We start from the raw sequence: 27,096 nt of genomic DNA on the forward strand, positions 1-27,096 counted from the left end.
GTGAAATTGCAGAAATAAACTTTATTTTTAATTTTCAGAAGTAAAAAAAGTAGTTATAATACTTTAACTGTTAACAAGGCTTAGTTGATATCTGGTTAACCTAATACAGCATTAATGTTTTTATTCTTCTCTTGAAAATACTCAAATACACCTGCATTGTTCTCTTTTAAAAACATACCAAGGATACTTGCATTTAACAAGTTTTTTGAGGAAGAAAATTGTACAACATTCATGTTTTTCATGACACTGAAAATACTGAATTATATGTCAACTTATCTCTAAGAAAAAGTAGCATAATTAAAATCACTGGTTCTCTAATCTTTAATTCTCTCTCCACAAATAAAACCTATCACTTTTCACAATAAAAAAGCAAAAAATAATATACAATTAAAAGGAGGTAAACTGAAACTCTTTATCCCCTTTGTCAAAAGATAAATTAATTGTGGGAGATCAACACAACAATCATCACTGATTTTTTTTTCTTTTACCATTTAACTCTGGTTCAAAAGATAAATAATAATTTATAATCCGGCAGTGTATACAAACTTCTTATCACATTTTCCCTTATTTTGTAAAAAAGGAAAATAGGTTTAATGTTTAAAAGAAGCATTAGTGTGATATTATTACTGAAAGGCAATTTTGCTATTATCACAACTCAAAAAGTACCCACAGGAATCTTTTAGGAAACAGGTTACTGTCCATTTCACAAAACATAAAAGTAGGTGGTCATAAATACACAAGAAAAACAAAACATTTTTTGTCCTTAGTTATATTGCTCCCTCCCGGCCCGAAATTCAGATGAAAAAGATTAAACAACTTCTGCAGATCACATCTATCTATTTTAACAACTTAATGTAAATGAAAAGCAGTCTTCATTTTAAAATAAATATCGTAACACCATTTTTGAAACTGCAAATGAAACTCTCATTATATAAGAGAATGTCAGTATCAAAATCTTGTATCTTGACAATTAGGTACCATAATCAATGAATATAATTTGAAGCTCTCAAATTATTTATTTTCAATTCAAGTGAAGACAATTAGGCCACTGCAGTCATTTCCTCATCTGAATCACTTGATTCATCGTTTAGTTCCAATTCCCCTAAATCTTGGTCTACAGTTATAATAGTTTTCCTCTTGCACTTCTTGGGAATTGCATCATTAGCGCCAATTTTTCTCATTTTAATGTTCGGTAATTTCTTCAGATCAAAGTCCCATTCCCTAGACAAAAAGTGAAAAAAAAAAAGGGGGGGGGTACAGAGTGTTGGTAAGAGTTAATGTGGAAAACCAGGAGATAATAAATTTTCGAAACTCTGAGGATCCTACATATTCAAAACTTCAAAAGCATTAAAGGAAAATATTAGGCGCAAATTACTAGAAAGCTCTTCTATTCTTTCATCCTCTCTAACCTGAGTATCTCCTTCTCTCAGGCTACCCAGATCAAGAATTGCAATCAAAAGTAGGAACTGTATCATACCTGACAAATCTCCAAAATACAGTCAGAAGAGGTTTTCCTTTTCACACACAGAAGTACATCCCAGCTAAGTTTCAGTAATCAACTGTTATTCTTATAACGGAGAATTTTCAGTTTTTCAACCTCAGTATTTTATTAATTACTTTAGAAGTAATGTGAATATTGTTTTGGGAACTGAACTCTTAACCAGAAGGCTATACTCATCTCTTTTCTTGTTTCTGTCTTTGGAGGAGGTAGAAGATATATTGTTTTAGAAATAAAGAGCATATTTATATATTTAAGATTACACTCAAAATAAAATTAAGGTATAAAAAGAATCTTAAACTCCATATACTTAAATTGTAAATACATGCTATACATAGGCTCAAAAGTGAACTGCACCTTAAACATGATAGATGAATTCTATTAAAGCTAATTTAGTTTCAACGAATTCAAAAGTATAGACAATGACTGGATTTAAATTTACCTAATTTCAATTAACATTAAATATAAGACCCTTTGACATGGTCTAGTTAAGACCAAAATGATTAATAAAACAGAATCTATGTTTACAAACTAAAAAACTCCTTGTTGATTCATTTGCTTCTTATAGATTTCAGATATTAGAACTTTGTTGAATGCAAACAATTTGAGAATATTTTCTCCCATTCTATAGGTTGTTTATTCCCTTGACAGTTTTTCCTGCTATGCAGAAATTAGGTCCCATTTGTCAATCTTTGTTTTTATTGCAATTGCTTGAGGACTTAGCCATAAATTCTTTGTCCAGGGTGCTATCAAGAAGGGTATTTACTAGGGTTTCTTCTAGGATTTTTACAGATTATCCTAAGTGAACTAACACAGAAACACAAAACCAAATACTATATGTTCTCACTTATAAGTAGGAGCTAAATATTGGGTACACAAGGTCATAAACAAGGGAACAATAGACACTGGGGAATACAAACGAAGGGAGCGAAAGGGGTAAGAGGTAAAAACACCACGTACTGGGTGCTATGCTCACTACCTGGGTAATGGATTCATTCTTACTCCAATCCTCAACATTATACAATATGCCTTTGTAACAAACTTGCACATGTACCTCTGAATTTAAAATCAAAGTTGAAAAAAGAAAAAAAAAAAAAAACCTATAAAACTGAAATCCTACTCAGTAGTTTCCCAGTTTACAAAAGAGTACAACTAGAAACCACTGGACAAAGCGGGTCTTGATGACTTAACCAGTTCCCTGGAGTCATTCCTATAACCATCTTCTCTGCAAAAGAGGCTGCTACAGAACAGCCTTGGGATGTGACTCTGAGCCATCACATCTGTTGCTGCTATTTCTTTTTCTAAGAAAATAAGAACTGGGGAGGAATAGTGAGATCACATACTTTGAGGTACTATAACAATGTATCTTAAACCATTTCGTAAAACAAAAAGCACACCAGGTCACTATCTGGTCGGTGCAGATCAACTGTTTGTAAGCCCAACTTCAGAAAATTCTTACTTGGTCTGATAAAAAAGAAAAGGTTAAAAGAAACTCCTGATTTTCTTTTAGTTTTACCGTCTAGACTCCCAGGAAGAAAGTTCAACTGTCAAGTACTTTACACACAGCTTCAAGGGAACAATACAAGACAGACTCACCTGAACATTTTCAGATTACTTGCATTTAGGATGTCAGGAATCTCTGGAAAAGATAATTTATCTCCATGAGGCAATGTTTTCTAAATCACATAATTTTATATACAACAAATAATAATTTTTAGCAAGAATATCCAAAAGAAAACAAAATTTCAAAGTATTGCTGCAATTAACATGAAAAATTTGCAAAAGGGGTTAGTTGAAGATGACTTAAGAAAAATCCTATTAAATGATAAATTCTAGCATAAAATCCATGAAATAAAACAAAGCTATTAACAAAATAAACCCTGTCCTTTTTTAACAATAAAAGGTACCTGGCAAAGTATAACTATCAATTCACTAAAATAATATGACAGGTTGTATATTTTTTCTTGGTGAAAAGTACCATGTTTTCAAACATATAATCTACCTTCACAAGGTAGAATTTATCTCAGGAATGCACGAATTAATGTTTAAAAAAATCACACTTTTCCAAATGTGAAAAAAATACTGTTTTAAATTAAAAAAAGAAATTTTGCTTAAAGAAGTTCAATAAAACTTAAACCCATTTTTTTTTTTTTTTTTGAGACGGAGTCTCGCTCTGTCGCCTAGGCTGGAGTGCAGTGGCATAATCTCGGCTCACTGCAAGCTCCGCCTCCCGAGTTCATGCTATTCTCCTGCCTCAGCCTCCTGAGTAGCTGGGACTACAGGTGCCCGTCACCACGCCCAGCTAATTTTTTGTATTTTTTGTAGAGACGGAGTTTCACCGTGGTCTCTATCTTCTGACCTTGTGATCCGCCCGCCTCGGCCTCCCAAAGTGCTGCGATTACAGGCGTGAGCCATTAAACCCATTTTTAATAAAAACCAGGTATATGGTAGTTCCTTACCATATTTCAAAAGTTCATCATAACCCAATATGCATGATCACACTTAAATTGGTGAAATACAAGAGGCATGAACAACAAAAATTGGAAGGCTGCCGCAAATATCTGGCCAATTCAATACAATGTTAAATGAAATGCAGTATCAAGTAATAAAGAAGATAAAATAAGCATGTTTGCTACAACTGTATATTGACTTTTACAATAGTTTCAGAGAATAACAGTATGAGAGGCTAGGTGTTAAAAGGTATAAATAAGCACAAAAAAAGTTTTTAAAGGAACCTTAATGAATCAGAAATAGTTACATCACATGAGGAGGGGAGAGGGGATGGTTATATCTAGTCTTCTCAAAATCTTATCAAAACAGAATTTGGTGACAATTTCCCTACAGGGAAATTGACACCTGCAAACTCATCAGAGTCTGTTCACCAGACCCATCCCCTGATTCTGGGAAAAGCACTGCAGCATAGCAGATCTGAGTTTCAGTTCTAGCTGTATCACCAACAAATGGTTTACTTTGGATGTGCTCTGATAAATACTGCCAACTCATCTGGCTGCCACATGTTGAACAGACTTTAGCGGGGAAGAGTGGAGGCACGGAGAGCAACTGGGAGGCTATTACCATGGTACAGGTGAGATGATAATGGCCTGAACCAAGGAAGTGGGAGGTGGTAGTAGTAGTCATCAAAGTCATCAGATTCTAAACACTTTGCTGAAGGGCTGGATGTGGACTATGAAAGTGTTTCTGATCTGAGTAACTGGGCAGGTGGTGATGTCACTGACAGGAATAAGAAACCTGCAAGTTTTAGGAGAAAAGCTGGCCTTTGTTTCATGACATGTCAAGTCTGAGATGCCCAAAAGATATGCAAGTAGAGAGCTTGAGAAATCCATATGTGATACTGCAAATCTGGAGTTCTGGAGACAAGTTAGGGTTGATAAGATAAATGTGAAAGTAATCAGTATTACTATCACAGTAAAAAGACATGATGTCACTGTCACAAACTTGGTAGTTTTGTTGGGAATGTAGAGGAAAAAAAAAAGAATCCAAATTTTTTCTAAACCCTCACAAAGAAAAAGACATCAAAGAAAGAAAATCAAACGAAATAAACAAGAGCTAAAATAAACCTTTGAAATCAATCACAAATTGATACTGCTATGTCATGTAAAAGCAAACTAAGAAATCAGTGAGCACACCAAGGCCATATCCTTCATACTGCTGTCGCTCCCGCTCCATGGTCTGCTTGATGACGGTCTCCCGGGAACAGTGCCGCCTCCCCTGCCTGTCCCTGATACTGTTATGTAACTCAATCTGCTCCAGCTCACTGCTGAATCGATTCAAGTACCTGAAAAATAAGAAAATGATTCGTGTTACATACAAAGTCTATGTATTGGGCTTATATGACTTAACAGAAAACTAAGTATCCAGCCTTCGTGTGGCCTTTAAATGTTTATGTTTCTCTAAGTTCCTCAGGTCCTCAAACCTCTTTTACCCATTCCCTGGATAACACGACCATTTCTTTAACTTCAGTGACCAAATCGCAGCCTTCTATCAAACTGCAGACCCTCACATTCAACCACCATCTCCATCTGGATGTCCCCTAGTGGCTTCACCGTTAGCACATCAAAACTGAACTTGCCATCACCCTGTCCCCACCTACCCCCCACTAAACCCCCTCCATCTCCTGGGTTCCCTATCCAAGGAAATAGTTCTCCAGACAAGGAATCTGATGACTTCTTTGACTGCTCTCTATCCCTTTTATTACACATCCTAAGTTTTCACTAAACACTGACACTTCTACCTTCTTAATATCTTTGGAATCTTTTACTTCTCTTTATCATGCTATGAGCCAAGCCAAGGCCACCATCATTTCTTGCCTAGATTGTTACATCAACCTTTTAACGGTTTCCTGGCCGGAGTCATGAACCTCTCAGTCTGTTTTCTTCATTCTCAATGTGCCCTTTCTAATGTTAAGTAGGATCATTTCAGCTGCTTGCTGTAAAAGCCTCCTATGGTTCCTAATGTCCTTGGATAAGGTCCCAACTTTTAGACTGACATCTGAGGTCTTTCATGAGCTAGTTATCACTTATTGTACCTGCCACACTTTCCTCCTTGAATTTATTTTAGTCATATTAAATGTCTGGCAGATCACTAAATATGTTATCTTTATTCTCACTTCTGGGCATTTTACTCTTCTTTCTGGCTAGGGGTTCTTCAAACTACCTTGCCTCGATCTGCTAACCCCCACCTTTCAGTTGCCAGTTTAGATGACACTTCTTCAGGAAGCCCATCCTGATCCCAAGAAACTGGCCTAACTACCACTCTGAGACCCAAATAGGTTACGAACCTCCTATAGTGACTAAGACAGGAAATGAATCCAAAGTCTTCCTGATAACAAAGCCCATTTGCTCTCCTGAAAATCCATAACAGAGCTCTGTGTCTTAAAGAAACAGGCTGGAGAACTGCCTTTTCTGACCCTTTGCTCATAATATGCCCAGTGTTTACCTTTCAATTAGTTGACAAGCATCTTTCTTTGAATATCTGTTCTTTTGGGGATCAAGATGGTTTTGAAACCATTGCAGTTTTTCACCTATAAACAATAAGTACCAAGACAGTTTGCCCCACAAGTCATCATTTAAGCAAGTAAATATTCATTATCATTCTCAATATTAATGTGTTTAAAACAGAACCAAAATTTATGTCAATGTTAAACATAAAGCCTTGTTTGGGCTCAAAGCTAATTAAACCAATCTGTCACAAATTAAACTGTCAGATTTTAATTTAGAGAAGAGAGAGGAGTGAGATGGATGCTCTTCTGTATAGATTTCTTATCCAATATGGATGCAAAAAAGGAAAGTAATTATTTACTCAAGCCTGAACTTCTAAGTATTTAAAAGCAAAGGATAGCTTGTCATAAATAATGAGAACTCCATTAATGATGAGAATGATATTTCCTGAGTATTTAATAAGCTGTAGGCACTATGTAAACAGCTTTATAATCCCATGAGAATTAGTACTATTATTACCCCCATTTGTGGATGAGAGATGTTAAATGACCTGTCCAGGGCCCCAAAGATAGCACCTACATTAAGCACACAAGAGCTACCAGGTATTGTGTAGAGTAATTGATATATATTACCAAAAAGCCAACAAAATTCATCCTTATGAGTAAACCTGACCATCAGGGTCACTTTCAGTGAGATTTCTCAAGATTACAGATCAAAAAAAATCACTTTGCCCAGTATACTGAGATCCCATTTAAAAATACTATTCTGTTACCTGATGAAGCACTGATGGGGGTTCAAATACCTTTCATTTTAATACAAAAAGCCTAACAGTCAGTATTTAAATCTCAGACTTGTGAGTAAAAAATGATTAGCAATAAATCTGACCAAAAAAACAGTGACATGACACTGAGGTACAAACTGAAGATGTGTATGTCTACATCATTAAATAAACAGGAATTGTTGTTTCTACCTAGGCCATAATCCTTCATAATTCTAATGGTTAGGGAGGTAGAGTTAAACTTCAGATAGATGGACAGATGGATATGAATGTATGTGTAGACAGATAGGTAGGTAGATAAATATAAACTAACAGTTTCTGGAAAACTGAGCTAGAAATCATTAACACTGTTTATTCCAAAAGTTTAATGACTGATTTGCTTTGTTTAGATCAAGTCTGATCAAATTCACTCCGATAAAAACAGTATTTCACTAAAAGAGTAAAAACAAAAATAAGTATAGGGCAGAAATGCCCTATACTCTAGCCAGAGTTTCAAATAAGTAAACCCACTTACCAATAAGGTTGAGACGCAAGGCCTTTTCATTCTTCAATCTTTGAAGGAAAGGTATATAAATATGTCTTAGAAAATTTCCAAAGCAAGTTTAAAACTCTGACAATAACAACAAAAAGAAAAACTGCCTAAAGAACTCTAATTAAAAGATCATTCTTTACAAATTTGAAAATAATTTTGTTAATAGAAACATTAAATACCATGCTTCTCTTTTGAATCACCAGAATAAAATTTTTATCAGAAATGTTTTTTAAGCACCTCAATGTCTAAAGGAAGCCTATAGAACAAGCTGGTTTTGAAAACACAACTGAAAGCTTTTCTGAATTATGAACGTTCAGATGGGTTCTGTAATATGCAGAATACTTGAGCACAAGAGTAATGTGAACCTTCTGGAAGACGGAGTGCTGCCACTAAGACTAAAAGGCCCTACTATCATCTTTTAAACTTCAATAAGAACAAAACAGAATGGTTACTTTCAATGTATTTGAAAATAATTACAACAAATGAAAATTTCATTTATTCTCAGAAAGTGAGTGTATAGGTAATATATGCCTCCTATTACTGATATTCTAAAGACTTATTCATTCAGCAGACCTCTGGATACCAAGTCTTTGCCAGACTTTAGTTTCTGATAGCCCCAAGGGATACAGCCATGAACAAAAAATCCACTGTCCCTGTCCTAAAAAACCTTACAATCTAAGGGCAATAAAAACACAGAGAAGCATACAGAGCTCTAAAAGCATATTTAAAAAGCACCTACCACATGTTTTAGGATTTGGGAAGGTTTTCCAGAGAAGTAAACTTTAAGCTGAGACCTGAACATGCAGAGAAGTTTTTCAGGATTAAAAAATAAACAAATAAATAAAAATAAAAATAAATAAAAAGGATAAGGGACTACAGGAATGGTAAAAGAAAAATGTTAGCCATGAGAGAAGGCTTAGTATAAAGCAGGAAGTATACATGGCTTTTATCCACAAAGAAGTAAACAAACCAGATTTATCCTCCCATTTTACTCAACTAGAAAACTGGAGAAATAAAATGAAATCTTTTGTTCTTCTTCTTATTTTTAGAGACAGGGCCTCACTGTGTAGCTCAGGCAGTAGCACTATCATTGTTCACCACAGCCTCAAACTCCTGGGCTCAAGCAATCATCCTGCCTCAGCCTCCCAAGTAGTTAGGACTATTGTTATACACCACCATGCCTGGCTAATTTCTTCTTTTTTTTACTTTTATTTTTGTAGAGACAGAGTCTCACTATGTCACCCAGGCTCGTCTCAAATTCCTGGCCTCAAGCAATCCTCCCACCTTGGCCTCTCAAATCACTGGGATTACAAGGATAAGCCACAATACCAGGCCAAAACCTTTTCTATATAAAATTTGTAAGTTACAGAATAGGAGAAAATATCCATAACACAAATAACAAAGGACTTGTATTTAGAATATATAAACAGTCCTTACTACTTAACAGATAACCCAGTACCAAAAAGGCAAAAGATTTGGACAGATTCTCCATCAAGAAAACACAAATGACCAAAAAGAACCTAAAATGATGCTCACCATCATTAGTCATCAAGAAATGAAAATTAAAACCACACTGAAATACCACTGCACACCTACTAGATTGCTTAAAATTAAAGAGAGAACAACAATAACAACAACAAAAAAACCCCTGCAATATAACATGTTAGAGAGGATATATAGCAAATAGAACTCATACTCCGGTGGTGAAAATGTAAAATGGTACTATCACTTTGAGAAAAGTAATTTCATATATACTTAAAAATACACCATATGATCCAGCAATTCTTATAAACCCAATTTCTCATATACTTAAGCAAACATCTTAAGTATGTTAACCAAACGTCTTATAAACTGAATTTCTTATAAACTCAAACATCTACCCAACAACTATAGTTCTAGGAAGTAAAAGAAAAATGAAAACATATGTCCAGACAAACACCTGTACATGAATGTTCTACAGGAATGAACTTTATTCCTAATAGCAGAGGTTGACAAATATTTTCTTCAACGGTCAAGTAGTCACATTTTAGGCTTTGGGGGCCGTGTACCTGTCACAATTACTCAGCTCTGCCACCACAGCATGAACGCAGCTATAGAAAACACAAAAAGAACCAGCATTGATTTTTCCAACAAAACTTTTCATAGTAACAGGTGGCTAATGCCTTAGCTTGCAGACCCCTGATAATAGCCGAAATCTAAAATATATCCAAACGAACATAGACAGTGAATGGATGAACAAGTTGCATATCCAGTGAATGGATATAAATAAATTGCCTGAGGATGGAATAATATTCCCAATAAAAGGAAAGAACAACTAATACATACAATGACATGGATAAGTATCATAAACATTATGCTATGTGAAAGACAATGGCACAAAAGACCACATACAGCGTGATTCCATTTATACTAAACATTAGAAAGATAGATCTCACCTATCAAAATAAAGAGCAAATTAGTGGCTGTCTGAGGCTAGGGGTAGAGGGTGAGGACTGACTGGGAAGATGCACAAGGGAATTTTCTAGGAAGATGAAATTGTACTATATACTGATCAGGGTGGCTACGCCAATGTATACAATTGTCAAAACCCAAAAACTACACTTAAAATGTGTTTGCTTTATTATATATGAATTATACCTCAAAGTCGATTTTAAAAAACAAAGAACACTTCATAAAAAGTTGGAGAATGCTTCTGAGAGGAATTTGCTGCTTTTAAATAAGGCTGGAGGGAAGAATCTAGTTAGAAGTCAAGTTGCAATAATTCTGAATGGACTCAGTGGGAACCTGAACTTACAGTGGTATCAGTTGCAATGAAGAAAAGTAGAGATTTGAGATTTAAAATGATACTTGCATGTAAATATGAAAAAATTCTTAAGACAATGTGTAAACATGATTTTTCAAGAGACTCAGTAAGATTAATTCTCAAAGGTAGTTGTTTCTGAGATTCTTACCCATCATGCTTAGTTTCCTTTGTTAATCTTTCATTAGGAGTCATTTTCATTTGCTATCTAGAATTATTTGCCAAAATGTTGCTATACTGAAAAATCATAAAACAAAAATCACATCATATCAAAGAGCCACTTGCAGCTTGTAAATTGTTTATTGTTCGGAATGTGCTAGTCTTCAAACCATCCTAGTTCCTGTCATACAGTCCTAAATCAGAGCTTTTCAAATGTTGAAGATAAAGAATATGCTTGAACTTTTACTCTAGCATTGTTACCCACTCCTACAGTATCTTTTCTGAGGTCTGCCAACAGCCATGTGAGGAAGCTTGGAAGCAGAACTTCTCCCTAGCAGGCTCTGAGATGAATGCAGTCCCAGACAACAGCTTAGCTGCAGCCTTGTGAAAGATGCTGAGTCAGAAACACCCAGTTAAGTGGCAATGGGATTCCTACCTAATCCAGAAACTGTGTTTGTTTTAAGCTGCAAAATTGTAGCAGAATTTCTTACACAGCACAGTTACTAAAACAACATCTGGTAACTGCTATTCATTTCTAAGAAGCCACAGGTACCCAACTTCAAGTTGTCTTGTTGGTACCTTCTTCAATCACCTTGCTTAAAGTTGTCCCGACCATCTGGGTATCTTGTCACCAATCATCTTTTGAAATGGGACAGGGAATCAACAGCATTTCAACATGCCTTTTGTGACCACATTCCCACTCGTGGTTACTGATGCTGCTACTCAAAAAACTGACATTTATGGTGGCCTAAGCCTATGATTTCATAACATAAATAATGTTAAGTACTATTAAAATTGTGTATTTGGTTCTAGAGCCACTCACTATTAAGAGAGTGACTTTTTGAAAATAAATTTTAAAAAGGGAAAAAATCCGATCTGTTTAGAACACTGTCCAAGCAGAAAAATTAACTGATGTTTTTCTGCTTTGCATTACTAAAAGAAAAGTCTTGGCCAATAAACAGAATTTTCTTAGGACAATATATATATCAGATTAGCGTGTTGTTCTGTTTTATTCTTCCATAATTTTTCTATAATGCTAATTCTGTAAATCAATACACAACATGCTGAATATACTTGACAACATACAAACATTCTAGGCTCATGGTCACAATGACAGTGAACCAAGTACTTAATCATATTCTAAAGCAGTTACTTGCTAAAATATTGCACATTATATCACTGGTACTATATGTAAGGTAAGCACTTCATAGACACAGAATTAAACAATCTTTAATAAAATGGTAAGCAAATTACTTCCCCCACCTCCATTTTATTTTGATCCTTTCACTTTACATTAAGGACAAAAGTGTGGGTTTATTTTACCACTCTTCCAACCTTCACCAGATCTTTTCACCAAACATATACAAAAGTCATGTCTCAGACTCAGACCATTTACAGCAGGTAATAGTATCTACTTGACTTTAAGAGAGAAAAAAATCTCCTTTTTTAAAAAAATGGTATTTAAGGGAAAATAAATAATAGTATAGGTCAGTGATTCTCACAGTGTGGTCCCTAAACCAGCAGCAACAGCACCAGCATTACCTGGAGACTTGTTGGAAATGGAAACCCTTAAGCCAGAAACCAAACCTTCAGAATAGAAAGTTCTAGGGATTGGAACAAACAGTTTTAATAAGCTCTACAGATGTATTTCATGTACTTAAGTTTGCAAAATACTGATATATATGACTGCAGAAACTGTAAAATCACAGTACTAATAAATCATGTTAAAAAGATACAGTAAAAATCATAAAAGTGATGCACAAATAGCTGAAGTTTGAAAACTACCGTGCTAAAGCAAAACTGCTATCATCATAGTAAATATTTGTTAAACAACAACAAAAAAAAAACTACCCCCGAGAAAATAAAGAAAATTTGACTCTGCTATCATAACACTTAATTCCTTCTAGTCAAATCACTGTGAAACAGCTAACCTTTACTATATAAGGCTTATCTTAAGCAAAGAATCAACATTTAAAAATATACTGGTTTCCATTATCTAGTATGCAAATGTATCTAACATTCACGAAAATGGCAAGGCTATTCTAAAATAGTCAAAATGATAATTTTTATTTGAACTTCACTTCATTTTAAGGAATCTCAGAAACAGTCTTCTTTCTCTTCCTTCTCAGTCTCACTTGTGGAATGCTCTTTCTTTTCCTAACCTCTAAACGGTAGAACGCCACTGGACTCAGTAATTGGCTCACTTCTCTTCCCTATCAACAGTTACTCCTTAGGTGAACTGATCTTATCCAATCTCATGGCTTGAAATCCCACATGGATGCTGATCGCTACCACATTTGTGTCAATACCCCTAACCTATTCTCTGAATACTAGACTAAACATATCTAACTATCCATTCCATACCTCCTCTTATATGTTTCATGGACACTTTAACCTATATGCCTTATATATAGACCTCAGATTTTTCAACTCTGTTCAAACATAACTTCTTCAGAGAAGGCTTCCATGACTATCCCATGTAAAACAGAACTTCTCACTCACTCTCCATCTCATAACTTTTTAAATTTTACATGGCACTCATCACCTACTGCTACGTAAATTACTTCTCTGTTTTAGGTAAGCTCTAAAAGAGTAGAGTCCTTGCTCAGTTTTACCCTCTGAATACAGAACACATTCAATAAATACTTATGAAAGGGAGACAATATTGTGAAAGGACACATGTTTGAAAGATAAATGTATAAAGGGGCTTTTTAACAATGAATAATACAAATGATGAAAAGATACTTACTTTTCCTTTTTTTCTTGTTTGTGGGCCTCTCTCGTAATTTGAGCTGCTTTTCTACTATATGGATGGATGACTTTTTTTTCCCGTCCTGCACTTTTTCCCTTTGGTGCTTTAGGCTAAAATGTATGAAAACACATGACACATATAGTCAGATATGTAAGTGCCTCCAGTCACAAAAATCTTCTTTACAAATAAATTTCAAAAACAGTAATATGACAGAAATACAGTAAGCCAAAAACATTACAAGAAAAATCAGGAGATAAGCCAGATTTATTAAGTAATTCTAATAATCTGTTGCCATGGTAATGACAGAAATGATATATTCAGAGGTGCTCTCCAATGACAGAAGAAAGGCACAGAAGGAGTCAATAAACTCAGCTCTTCAACAACATGTTCCGTCTTCAAAGAAGATACAGGGAATATAGATAGTGAGGAGACTCACAGCCAGAAATGTGACAGTTAAGAAAATTAAGGGGGTAGAAGGGACTTGGATTACTAGTAGAGATTTGATTGTAGATGTTTCACATGGAACAAAGCGGGCAATGAATCATGTAAAATCAAAGTTGGGCTCATTGCCTGTACAAATTAGGAATACAGAAAATAATAGAAGCCATCTCAGAATTAGTATATCCAAAAGGGAAATCATATCATTTTCCCGCTGAAGCTCTATGCCAGTTAATCAGATCACAATTCATTAGGTCCTCCAAACTAGACATCTCAGGTTTTTTTTATTCCTACATAATCCTGTATCTTACCCCACCTATAATGATTTGGGAATTAGATTTGGCTCTCTGTAATAAAAAACCCCAAATAATGGCATAACCCAGATCAAGTTTGGTTCTTTATTGTTAAAAGTAGGAGCTGAAGGTTCTGTTCCACAAAGCCCTTAGGGATTCAGGATCCTTCCATTTTTTTGTCTACTAGCCTCAGGCTATACCTACAGCCTAATACCAGGTCTACACTCAAGCCAGTATGAAGTAGGAAAAGAAAAATCTGAAGGTACATCTCCTTTTTTTAAGCACGTGACCTGGGAAGTCACAGATCCTTTTGCTCACATCCCACTGACCAAAATTTATTCACAGTGTTACATAAGGGAGAGTAGTAATATAATCCTTATTCTGTGAGAAAAAGAACCTTTCATATAGAAAAACAGAAAGAATACATTAGGGGACAGCTGGCAGTCTCCAACATACCTAGTCCAGAAAAAGGCCAAGTGGCTCTAAAATCTTCTTCAAAACTACTGCCAATTGCTTAATTCAGTCCTCAGAATCTTTCATAATCAGGATGGTCTTTAGATTCTCCCCACTAGTCCTTTTTTCAGCAAAGCTACAGAGTCTGTCTTCATAAAACACTAACATAGTAAAGTCCCTCTCCCCTGCTTAAAGTGCTCCACTAGCTCACAGTTAGGTCCCAAGTCTTTAGCACAGAAACAATCTAGCCCCAACCTGCTTCTCCACCACTATTTCCCATGCTCCTCTATAAAAGATTCTTCATCCCATTCTTACTGAACTTCTCACCATTCTGGAACATACCAAGCTGTTTCATAACTTCTTGAGACTGAGTTTGTTATTACATCTGCCTGCAAAATACTTTACTTGCCCTTTGATAAGATGCAGCTCAAAATTACTTCCTTTGTATAACTTTCTAGGCAGAACTATTTAAAATAACCGCAAATTCCTCATTCACAAATGTATTCATTCTTTCAACATTCATTGAGTGCTCTGCTCACTTTCTGATAAAAGAAGATATATCCACATCTGAATCTTAGGGTTATCACTGGAAGTTGGTTACAGGTATAGGAAAATAAGTAGAACCATCATGTAACAGAGTATATGTACTCTTATGTATCTCTCTGCTCACATGGCAGGTGCAGAGGAGAAAGGGAGGTGTAATGAGAAATTTTTGAGATTAAAGAACCTAGCAAACATGAATCAAGTAAAACCTTTCAGGACATTTGGCAGGCTGCCTCTAAGATGGACCCAATAAACCCCACCTCCTGATTCTCACGCCTCCGTTACGGAATCCCCTCCCTTTGAATGTGGGCTGGACCTACTGACTCACTTTTAATGAAGAGAATTTAGCAAAAGCAATGAAATGTCAATTCTGAGATTAGGTTATCAAGTAACTCTGGCTTCCATCTTTTTCCCTCTCATGGAAACCAGCTGTCATGTAGTGACCTGCCATATGGAAGGGCCACATGACAAATAACTGAGGGAGGCCTCCAGACAACAGCTAGTGAAGAAGTGAGGCCTGCAGTTCAACAGTCCACGAGGAGCTGAATCCTACCAAGAACCATCTTACCAATCCTACCAAGAGCAAGCTTAGAGGTAGATCCTCAGCCAAGCGTGGTGGCTCATGCCTGTAATCCCAGCACTTTGGGAGGCCGAGCCAGGTGGGATCACCTGTTAAAGACCAGCCTGGCCAACATAGCAAAACCCCATCTCTACTAAAAATATAAAACTTAGCTGAGTGTGGTGACATGTGCCTGTAATCCCATCTATTCGAGAGGCTGAGGTGGGAGGATAGCTTGAACTCAGGAGGTGGAGACTGCAGTGAGTGTAGATGGCACCCCTGCACTCTAGTCTGGGCAACAGGGTCAGACCCTGCCTCAAAACAAAACAAAAACAACAAAAAGAAGTAGACTCTCCCCAGCTGTGCCTTGAAACCACACTCCCAACTGATACTTTCACTGCAACCTTGTGAGAAACCTTGAGGGAGAGGAGCCCAGTAAGCCATGCCTGATTCCTGACTCAAAGAAACAGTGAGATCATAAATATTGGTTTAAGCCATTAAATTTTACGGTAACTTTTTACAAAGGAATAAATAACTAATGCACAACCAAAAATCGAAAGCAAAGATGCATCCTGTAAAAGAGATCTGATCCCACATATCATTTTTTAAAAATGCTTAAAAATATGAAAAAAATTCACGAAAATCCCGAGGAAGAAAATAGAAACTCTCTGAAGCTGCTAAAACTGAAAATACATAGCCATGAAGTTCCAGCAATATGTTCAAAACTGCAAAAAATTTCCTTTAAAAACTCAAAAACTTCCTTTAGGGAAAAAAAGTTTGATATCCCTTGAATAGAAAAATGCCCTCATAGCTTTAGATGATCTTGACTAAAGAACCTTCAAGACTTAGTACAAAGAAGGTATAGGATCGGGCGCGGTGGCTCACACCTGTAATCCCAGCACTTTGAGAGGCCGAGGCGGGTGGATCACCAGGTCAGGACATCGAGACCATCCTGGCTGACATGGTGAAACCCCATCTCTACTAAAAATATAAAAAATTAGCCGGGCGTGGTGGTGGACGCCTGTAGTCCCAGCTACTCGGGAGGCTGAGGCAGGAGAATGGCGTGAACCCGGGAGGCGGAGCTTGCAGTGAGCAGAGATCGTGCTACTGCACTCCAGCCCGGGCGGGGGCGACACAGGGAGACTCCGTCTCAGAAAAAAAAAAAAAAAAAAAAAGAAGGTATAAAGAAATGAACTTATTTTTGACTCAACTGTAAGTTATGATTCCTTATAATAATGTATTCTGGAAAAGGTTGCCTCAAGGCAGGATATGAATATATAATGAGACACAAATATATACAATAAAATTTACTATATTTCAAAACACTTTCATATTTTTCAATACATTAAAATTTGGAAAAAAATGTTTCAACAGGGAAAAACTAAAGTAAAACTCTATCATAAAATAATTAACAGACTGTTTTGAATGCCTACGCCTATAAAAAGGCTCTGGCACCACAGAAATAGTCCAGTCGGAAAACCTGCATTAAAAGTATCTCTTCCCTATAATCTTTAGTGACTGCTTAAAAAATTTTAGTCTGAAAGTCTGTTCTTTGGATTCATAACTAGAAGTAACAAAAAAACACATAAATAGTTTATTCAAAACAAAATAGCAGAGTCATTTTAGGGGCAATATGCTTTAAATATTCCTGTTAAAATAATAAGTAGCAAAAAAGAACTTTGCCTAAAAGACCATCAAGTTGAGCCATAGTCTAGGCTCAACCAGAGACAGAAATGCCATTTAGACTACTCAGTGAAAGGAGAGACATAAAAGAGTGATCATTTCACAAAACACACTTGAGGGACACAAAGTGTACATAGATACATTTTTTTTTTAAGTGTAAGACCAAACCCATGCCTACAACTGAGAAAGCTTATAGTGCAATACTGTAAACACCATATACCCTTAAACATACAAATACAGGCATGCCTCACTTAACAGGGATACTTTCTGGGAAATGAGTCAGTAGGTGATTTTCTTTTTATGCAAATAGAAAGTGTACTTACACAAACCGAGATGGTGTAGCCTACTACACACATAGGCTCTATGGCACAGCTTATTGCTCCCAGGCTATAAACCTATCCGGAATGTTACTGTACTGAGACTGTAGGCGAGTATAACACAAAGGTTAGTATTTGTGTATCTAAACATGTCTAAACAGAAAAGGTAAAGTGAAAATACGGTATTATAATCTTATGGGACCACTATCATATATGTGGCCCACTGATGACCAAATGTCATTATGCCGTGAATGACTGTAAATTACAGTAAATGATGTACCAATTTTACACCAGTGACATGATGGAAATGGGATGGACTAAGCAAATCTACACATTTTGTTTGCAGTGAATCCTCACTGCAAAGATAGTAGTGAAATGCACTAGTGAGCATTTTCCTTCTTTAACAGATAGATATGATGCAATGACAGGTGTCAATGACAAATGATTAGTGCTTCCAAGAAGACTTTAATGGTTCCATATATAAGTCTTTCTAAACCCCACCCAATCTTCAAAGACCACTTAAAGGTCAAGTTCAACTGTTCCTTGAAGGGTTCCAAGAATAATTTCATATCTCAGTAGCCCTTCCCTCTTGGTAGGATTTACCATTCAGCACCTAATAATGTACTGCACTGCCCAGCATTAACTGTACATTTGTGTGTTATTTCCTTAATAGCAGCTCATTTGAGACTGCAAATATGTCCTGAGATTGCAAACCACAGTTTGAGAGTAAAAGAAAGTGGGATGCTGCCTTCAGTGAGCATTTACTGGGCATCTACTTTGTACTGTACAATGGGCTACTATGAACTAAAAATATGAAGTATGTTCTTTAAAATAGTGTGAGGTATAAAATATAAAAGTAATTTATAAAATTGCTCATGATAGCGCTTTCCTTAACATTAAAAGAATATGTTAATAATTATCTAATGCAGACTTCAATTTTATCTTCATTTTAGATTCTAACATCTAGCTCAACTTATGTTATTCCAAACTTACCTACTAACATCTAGTCAGAATAAACTTCTTCTCCCACATTCTCTACTGCCACTCTTTACACCTCAACCTCACAATAGTATTTGTTATGTATATATTTTTTTAATTACTGAGCACACACTAAATATACCATGTACTAGGAAAAGCACTGAGGCTTCCAGATCAAAAACTGACATGAATTTGCCTTCATGGGGTTTACAATGTAGTTTTCTCAGGAATAGCTAACTTAGTAAGTGCTGGCTAGAAAATGGATCGAAAGCACAGGGTCCTGACTCACTCTGGGAAGTCAGGAAAGGCCTCCCTGAGAAAGTAACTTGAGATTTAAAAATCAAGAAATTTATTAAACGTTTCTCAATTTCCCGGCTACAAAATAAATCTACCACCTAATTAATATGAAAGTTAATGTTTAAATCAGAAAATCAAATCAAAATATCTTCCTTGTTCCCAGAACAAAAGAGACAATATGAAATAATACTGTTCAGTACAGATTTTGATCCAACATCAACAAATACTTGCATCACTGTATATCTCTGGATACAGATAATCAAACACTTTTCGCAACAAAACAATGAACATCTAAAATCAACAAGTTGAAAAATGATTGCCTTGCATACTGGTATTTTTTAATGGCAAAATGGTGAGAACTAGCAAACCTAAATAACATATGAAAAAAGAAGCATTAAAATAAGCTGTAGAAAGAGACACATTGACTGGTTTTAATTATCTTTAACTTCACTAAGAATGGCCCAACCAAAGTTTGAAAGAAGAGTTTAAAGAGACGATGTCACACATTATAATTGTTTTACTCCTGTAAAAGCAGACAATAAACGTAGTAAGAAGGAAGAAGTAGTGTGGTTTAAACTCCTCTCACATGCAACCCCATTTAGGTCTACCTGGAATAATAACATAGGAAATTAATATGTCACTAAGTGAGACTTCTATCAAAGACCAGAATATCATATTTGGGATCATAATGAAACAAAGATGTAACTATCAAGGAAGGACAAGTTCTTTCCAGAGATAAAGGTAAGTGTAGAGTCTCCCAAGGATATTCAGATGGGAGGCAATAAAGAAATAAAGGTGATTGGCCTGATCCATTTTAGTGATACAATTCTACAATAAAAATAAAAATGTTTACCTCATTTAAAATTTCCTTCTGACTGAAGAAAACTTTGAAACAAAAGCACTTTGAAAAACTTTTGCTAGGTCACACAGAAAACAGATCAGTTTTTCCAACTTAAATGCAATAGCATTTGCCTTCTATCTTTTCTATAACAAGGTACAGGCATACAGCCACTGGAATTCTAGCACATATTCATGTTTATCCTTCTGGGTCTTTTGTAAGAAGTGAAAAACAAGATCGTAGCTCAAATCAGTTTGACAGGTTTACTGTATTAATTGCTCCTGGGAGAAACAGACTCTCTTGTTGGCCTGGCCCTGAACAGGAACAGGCGAGTAGAATACCTACACACTGAGATGAACACAAACTCTGTGCCAGTCCCTGTCAGAGGCACTCTTTTCACTGACAAAGTTATACAGCAAGAAAGAAGGCACTGTCTTGAGTCAATTCACCAACCACCATGACCACCCCAAAGACCTACAGCTTTCAAAAACCCTTATCAAGTAATAAATAATGGGGCCGGGCACGGTGGCTCCAGCCTGTCATCCCAGTACTTTGGGAAGCTGAGGCAGGCGGATTGCTTGAGGTCAAGAGTTCAAGACCAGCCTGGCCAACATGGTGAAATCCCATCTCTACTAAAAATACAAAAATTAGCCAGGCGTGGTGCACGCCTGTAATCCCAGTTATTCGGGAGGCTGAGGCTGGAGAATCTCTTGAACGTTGCAGGCAGAGGTTTCAGTGAGTTGAGATAGTACCACCATACTCCAGCCTGGGCAACAGAGCAAGACCCCCACTCAAAAAAAAAAAAAAAAAAAAAAAAAAAAAAAAAACGAGAGAAAGAATGGATAAACTATATACATTTCTTAAGTATTTAAATTAGGATGTTTCATTCATAAGCCTTCATAAGTCAGTTTTGTGATCTCCAAATGTACTTTTGGATTAGATTTAGTAGTGATTTAGAAAATAGTGACTTCTTAGCAAGCCTAGGTTCCAAGTGCTGAACATAAAGCAGATGTCACACACACAAAAAAAGAAAATTTCTTAAAGTATATATTATGTAACAAAATAAGACAAAAAATAACATTTGGTAATAATTTATCCTTTAGGTCACAAAAGCTTAACTGAGCTCCTTATTTATTTGTAACATTTGCTGTGTGTTCAAGTTTTAGATTAGCATTAACTATTTCAAGCACTCAAAAAATGTAAATAAATTCAGTTGGCCCTCCAGGTTTCACATCTGGGTATTCAACTGAGGACAGAAATGTTCAGAAAAATAAATAAAAAATAACAATGTAACAATAAAAATAATACAAATTTAAAAAACAATATAATCACTATACAGCATTTACACTGTAATAGGTATGGTTAAGTGTGACTTAAAGTATACTATATGCAAAAAGTACACCATTTTATACAAGGGATCTGAGCATCCATGGATTTGGATATTCGAGTGTGTCCTGAACTAATACCCCTTGATACCAAGGGACAACTGTAAAAAGCATAGTAATCTTTAAAAAATTTGGTATATCACTCTTTACAAGAAGAGTAAAAACAAGTGTTATTTAAAAGCTGGAAAAACTTTAAAAATGAAAACTTCAATGAAATATAATTACTAGTGTGTAATACTAACAAAGATAAAAAATAATTCACATTGCATGAGTGGAGGTGTGAGTGTATTTGTAATCTCATAGTTCAAGGGGGTGCAAGCCAGCACAGTCTTCTGGAAGGCAATTTCATAGTACCCATCAGGGCTAAACACAGTGGCTCATAGCCCTTATCTCAACACTTTTGGGAGGCAAAGGTGGGTGGCTCATTTGAAGCCAGAAGTTTGAGACCAGCCTGGACAACATAGTGAGAACCCGTCTCTACAAAAAAATCTAGAAAATTAGCCAAGTGAGGCAGTGTACCTCTGTAATCTTGGCCACTGGGGAAACTGAGGTGTGGGCCCAAGAGTTTGAGGCTGCAGTGAGCTAGCTATGAATATGCCACTACATGCCAGGCTAGGTGACAGAGCGAGACTCCATCTCTAAAAACAGTTTTTTAATAACATAAAATAAAAATAAAGAGAGTACTCATCAAGATAAAAATAGAATTTCTTGGTCAATTTCTTGGTCAACTTTGACCAAGAAATTCTATTTCTATTAATTTATTCTATAGACATACTTACACATGTACCAAAGGGAGGACAAATAATCAATGCAGCAGTACTGCAATGTCTGTGGCAGCAAAACAGTGTACACAATTTAAAGGTCCATCACAGATCGGGTTAAATAAGTTACAGAAGCAAACAATGGAATGTTCACTATTTAAAAAGCAAGAAGTAGATCTATGTGTACTTACATAGATCTGTAAGATCAGGTAAGACAAAAAAGCAAGGGACTAAGGTGTCTAGTATACCATTTATGTAAAAAGAGAGGTTAGGGAACATACATATATGCTGGTACATACATATAAAATATCTGAATCAATAGCTAAGAAACTGTTAATAGTGGCTGTTTCTCAACAGAACCAGGGCATTAGGCAAGAGAGTTGGAGAAAGTCTTTTTGTGGCAGATGAAATAATGCTCTGCCCTCCCCCGACCAAAAGATATCCATGCCCTGATTTCCCCAGAACCTGGGAATATATTACCGTATATGACAAAAAGGACTTGCAGATCTGATTAAGATCTTGAGATGGGGAAAATCATCCAGGTGGGCCCAATATAATCCTAAAGGTCCATGTAAGAGGAAGGCAGGAGGATCACTGTCAGAGAAAATGTAACCTCCTCTAGAGGAAAATTTAAAGATGCTATGCTGCTGGATTTGAGGAGGGAAGGAGCCAAAGAATGTAGATGACCTCAAGAAATGGAAAAAATTCATTAGAGCCCCTTAAAGAAAGAGAGCCCTGAAAAACACCTTAATTTTATCTCAGTGAAGACTCATCTTTGGACTTCTGACCTCCAGAGGTTTCAGGAAATGAATGTGTTGCTTTAAGCCACTAAATACGTATCACTTTACTATAGCAGTTAATATGAAACTAATAAAATTTTAATGAGCAACCATTTCTTAGTGTTTTAAACCATGTACAAGCAATATTGTCTCAACAAGTTTGGTATACTAGGTAGATTTCCATTAATGTTTTTCTTTAGTTTTACTAACTTTCAGGAGCAAGTTTTCACTAACAGATAATCTCTATGAGATTTATTAAGCTGATTTATTGTTGTAGCTCATATTTATAGATGTAGGCTCCAAAACACACAATCTCTACCATTAAGGTAGTCAGTAACAGTTAATGCCCCACAGTAATGTGCATGGATAAATGCTGGGAGGATGATGGCACACTTTTCAACGGTATATAGTCTAGCTAGGGAGGAAAAGCAGCACACACAAGCTGTATGACAGGTTTATACAAAAAGGAGTATACCCATCAGGGCCTAGTTAAGTATAGTATGAGCCATACTTAAAAATACTAAAATCCTGGCTGGGCGCAGTGGCCCACACCTGTAATCCCAGCACTTTGGGAGGCCAACGCGGGCAGATCATTTGAGGTCAGGAGATCAAGGCCAGCCTGGCCAATGTAGTGAAACCCTGTCTCTACTAAACATACAAAAATTAGCTGGGTGTGGTGGCTGGCGCCTGTAACCCTAGCTACTCGGGAGGCTGAGGCAGGAGAATCACTTGAATCCAGGAGGCGCAAGTTGCAATGAGGCAGAAGTTGCAATGAGCAGAGATTGTGCCACTGCAATCCAGCCTGGTCAACAAGAGTGAAACTCCATCTCAAAAATAATAATAATAATAGACACTAAAAACCTTTTTAATGCAGCATAAAGAAGTGTTGAGTGGGATGGATTAATTTGAAAAGATTCTTTAAGTATAATAAAGTAAATTTTGATATAAAAAAGATATGAACTTGCTCAGCTCCAGCAAAGATTTACAATAAGAGAACATTAATGAGCAAAGTAACAAGGCTGGAAAACTATAAGCTGTACTGTTACTATATATTTACATAACTAAAGTTAACAACAATAACATTTACTAAGTGCCAGGCACTAGACTAAGCACTTTACATTTAATTTCCACAACAATTCTGTGAGGTAGGTACTACTGTTATCCCAATTAGACAGACGGGAGGTTAAGTAATTTTGCCAAGATGGCAACTCAGGGAAAACCAGGTGCCCATCTCTGTCCTCTGGGACCACATTCTGAGCTGTACTGAAAGAGGATGCAGCAGAACCACTAATGAGGTTGTATCAAAAAAAAAAAAAATGACAGAGCCAGAAATGAGCCAATGAAAACAGGTTTATATGCCACTCTTTTGACTTCTATGCCAAAGCAACATACTTCTACTATACAGCCTGATAAAAAGGTGAAGCTCTGATAGTCAAGGACAACTACAAATACCAATCAACCTCCCCAGCCCCTCAAACACAATGAGATGTAATTGCTTTCACATTCCACTCTGAAAAGGGGGAAAAAACTAACACTATAAAGAGTTGGAAATTCCACAAGCAAAGTAACAAGCAAACACTGAATTTACACAAATGGTTACAATCTAAACAAAATACAAAATATGCCTCAGTGGTGCATTAAAATAAATAGATGAAGCACAAAAAACTCACGAAACAAACAACGAAAGACCCAAACTGTAAGACAAAAATGACTGGCGTACAATGAAAAGAGAAAAAATGAAAAGAAAGAGGTCACATTGTGGGCACAGTATCATAACCTTTGACCAGATTATAAACGTTTTAAATTTTGCTTTTATTACAAATTAATTTAAAAATATTTATAAAGCCTGTTTCTATGCAAGAATTATTCTCAAGAACACAACGATTAAGTAAAATACAGGCAAGAAGAAACAACATTTGTATTTCAGAATACAAATATAAAGAAAAGCAGTGAAATTATAATTACAAAACTTAGATAATGTTTGCTTCTTAAGGTTCTGAAAGTTACAGGTTCAAAGAAGGTAACACAGGGCTTTCAAAGGCTATGTTTTATTTCTTAAAACTACATAATGGGTAAACGAGACTTCCTGAAACTACTAATCTTTACACTTGAAATGTGTCTTAGAAACACTCTTTTGTATCTACTCAATTTTTAACAAAAACAACAAAACTGCTTCAGAGCCCTGGAGGGAATGCGGGCGTAAAGGCGGAATTAAGGGCAGGAATGGGTCACTAACGGGAGGTGAAAGGACGCCGAGGAAGAGGCGACTAAGCCCACACTGAGTCTACCTAGGCCAGAGGGGCAGAGGGGTGTGGGGCCAGTGACCTCCGGAGTTTCGCCAAACTCCCCGATGCGTTTCAGTGGAAAGGTGCCGGGTTTCCCCCGAGGAGGCAATGACTAGCGAGAAGTTAAGCAGGAGGCAAAGAGGAGCAAGGCGACATCTGGGCACTTCAGCACTCGGACGCGGAACTCTAAGGTCCAGGCGTTGGGCCTGGGGCTCGTCTCACAGAGGCTTCGCCCCTACCCCGCACACTCTCTCAAATAAACACTTTGAATCCTCCTCTCTCCCAAGTTCTGGAAACTGCACCCTCCCTCTGTGCCTGCTCAACAAGATCCCTCCGGGGAACGAACCGAGCGGTTCGGGGGAGCAGGAGGGGGCCCACCATGGTGACGTCCTCGTGGCCACGGAGCAGCTCCGTACTCTAGACCCAGGTAATCTCACCGACCGCAGGAGCAGCAGCTCACAAGAGCACCCGGGTCGAATCCCACGTGGGGCCTGAGAAGCCGGCGCAGATCCAACCGGAACAGGAGAGGCGAGTCCGTTTCTCTAAAGCGTCCCCGTCAACTGAGACCGCATCTTTTTCGCCCGTGTTGGGCTTTTAAGCCCTAGCTCAAAGGCCAGCGGCACCTGCGTGCTTGTCGGGAACGGCGGGAGGGAGCTTGCGGCGGTAGGCTGAACTCGGCCTGGCGCTGACTGCGAGCCTGGGGCTTGGAACCCAGCTGGCAGACGCTCCAGGCTTCCGGCCCATAGCATTCCGGCCCCGAGAGCGGAGCTCGCCCATCTGTCCCAGAGCAGGACTCCAGAGCGCAGCTGCCTCTTCAGACAAGAGGTTCCTTCTTGCGGTGTCCCGCATCTTAGGGGCTGGGACCCTCTCAAAAGGGCTGCTGGGTGTTGGCTCCCCCTTGCTCTTGTGCGGCACAGGCTCCTGCCTTCCGCTTTTCCAGGTACTAGATTACCTTGGGCAAGTCCTTTCCCCCATTGAGTCTTTCTTTGCCCTGCCCTGCCCTGCCCCCTTCTTGTTTTGTCTTTTCTCTTCTTTTCTTTTTTCTTTTCTTCTTTCTTTCCTTCTTTGCTTCTTTCCTTCCTTCCTTCCTTCTCTCCTTTCTTTCTTCCTTCTTCCCGGGGTCAAGCGATTCTCCCGCCTCAGCCTCCCGAGTAGCTGGGATTACAGGCGTCCGCCACCACACCTGGCTAATTTTTTAAATTATTTACTTTTTCTTTTTCTTTTTCTTTTTTTTTTTTTTTTTTGTATTTTTAGTAGAGACGGGGTTTGGCCATGTTGGCCAGGCTGGTCTCGAACTCCATATCTCAGGTGATCTGCCTGCCTTGGCCTCCCAAAGTGCTGGGATTACAGGCGTGAGACACCACGCCCTGCCAGGTCTTAGTTTCTTTATCCGGAAAGGCCACTTCCTCATATTCAAGGCCTCTGCCAACCCAGTTTTTGTTTTCTTTGAGAGTCTTTGTTTCACCCATACATGTTAGAATTCCGTAGACAATGCAATCATTCAAAAACTATTTATTGAATGCCTACTGTGTGCCTGGTATTGGGGATACTCCAACAGTGTTCCTCACTCAGCTCATTTTCCAGGGGAGGGAGGCATGTAAAAATAATATTATTTCAAATAATATAAATACTCTAATAAAAATTAGCTGGTAGGGCACGTAGAAAAGCTGTTTTACACATGGTGGTCTCTATAAAGTCCTCTTTTAGAAGTGATAATTTAGCAGAGACCGGAACTGTAAGAGAAAATTAGGCATGGGAAGAAGCTCCAGGCAGGGTGAAGCTGGTGTGCCTTGATACGTGTGTGCAGCTGTTACCGGTTGAGGGTAGTTGTCTGGGTACTTGGAGTTTTGAACAAATAATTGAACAAAACGCACAAATAAAGAAAGGCAGCGAAAGCAGAGATTTATTTTAAATGAAAGTACACTCCACTGGGTGGGAGCGGGCTGTAGCAAGCTGCTCAAAAGCACGGGTTACAGAATTTTCTGGGGTTTAAATACCTTCTAGAGGTTT

At 37.3% G+C, this 27,096-nt stretch overlaps 1 protein-coding gene across 2 annotated transcripts; it reads right to left on the minus strand.

Moving 5' to 3' along the window:
- LOC105488657 (translation machinery associated 16 homolog) lies at window positions 1–25,881 on the minus strand. Of its 2 annotated transcripts, XM_011752928.3 has the most exons (8): window positions 25,465–25,881; window positions 17,770–17,867; window positions 13,475–13,587; window positions 7,749–7,786; window positions 6,455–6,539; window positions 5,146–5,294; window positions 3,095–3,137; window positions 2–1,221 (listed from the first exon to the last, which is right to left on the minus strand). In XM_011752928.3, exons 2-8 carry the CDS (start codon window positions 17,800–17,802, stop codon window positions 1,041–1,043), a joined length of 642 nt encoding a protein of 213 aa, XP_011751230.1. In that variant the 5' UTR covers window positions 17,803–17,867; window positions 25,465–25,881; the 3' UTR covers window positions 2–1,040. The 2 variants fall into 2 exon arrangements, with proteins under 2 accessions (XP_011751231.1, XP_011751230.1); XM_011752929.2 differs by lacking the exon at window positions 17,770–17,867 and having other exon boundaries at window positions 1–1,221; window positions 25,465–25,872.
- Window positions 25,882–27,096: the final 1,215 nt, after the last annotated feature.

The sequence above is a fragment of the Macaca nemestrina genome, chromosome 3 (assembly GCF_043159975.1).
Source record: "Macaca nemestrina isolate mMacNem1 chromosome 3, mMacNem.hap1, whole genome shotgun sequence".
In the NCBI taxonomy this organism is placed as follows: domain Eukaryota; kingdom Metazoa; phylum Chordata; class Mammalia; order Primates; family Cercopithecidae; genus Macaca; species Macaca nemestrina.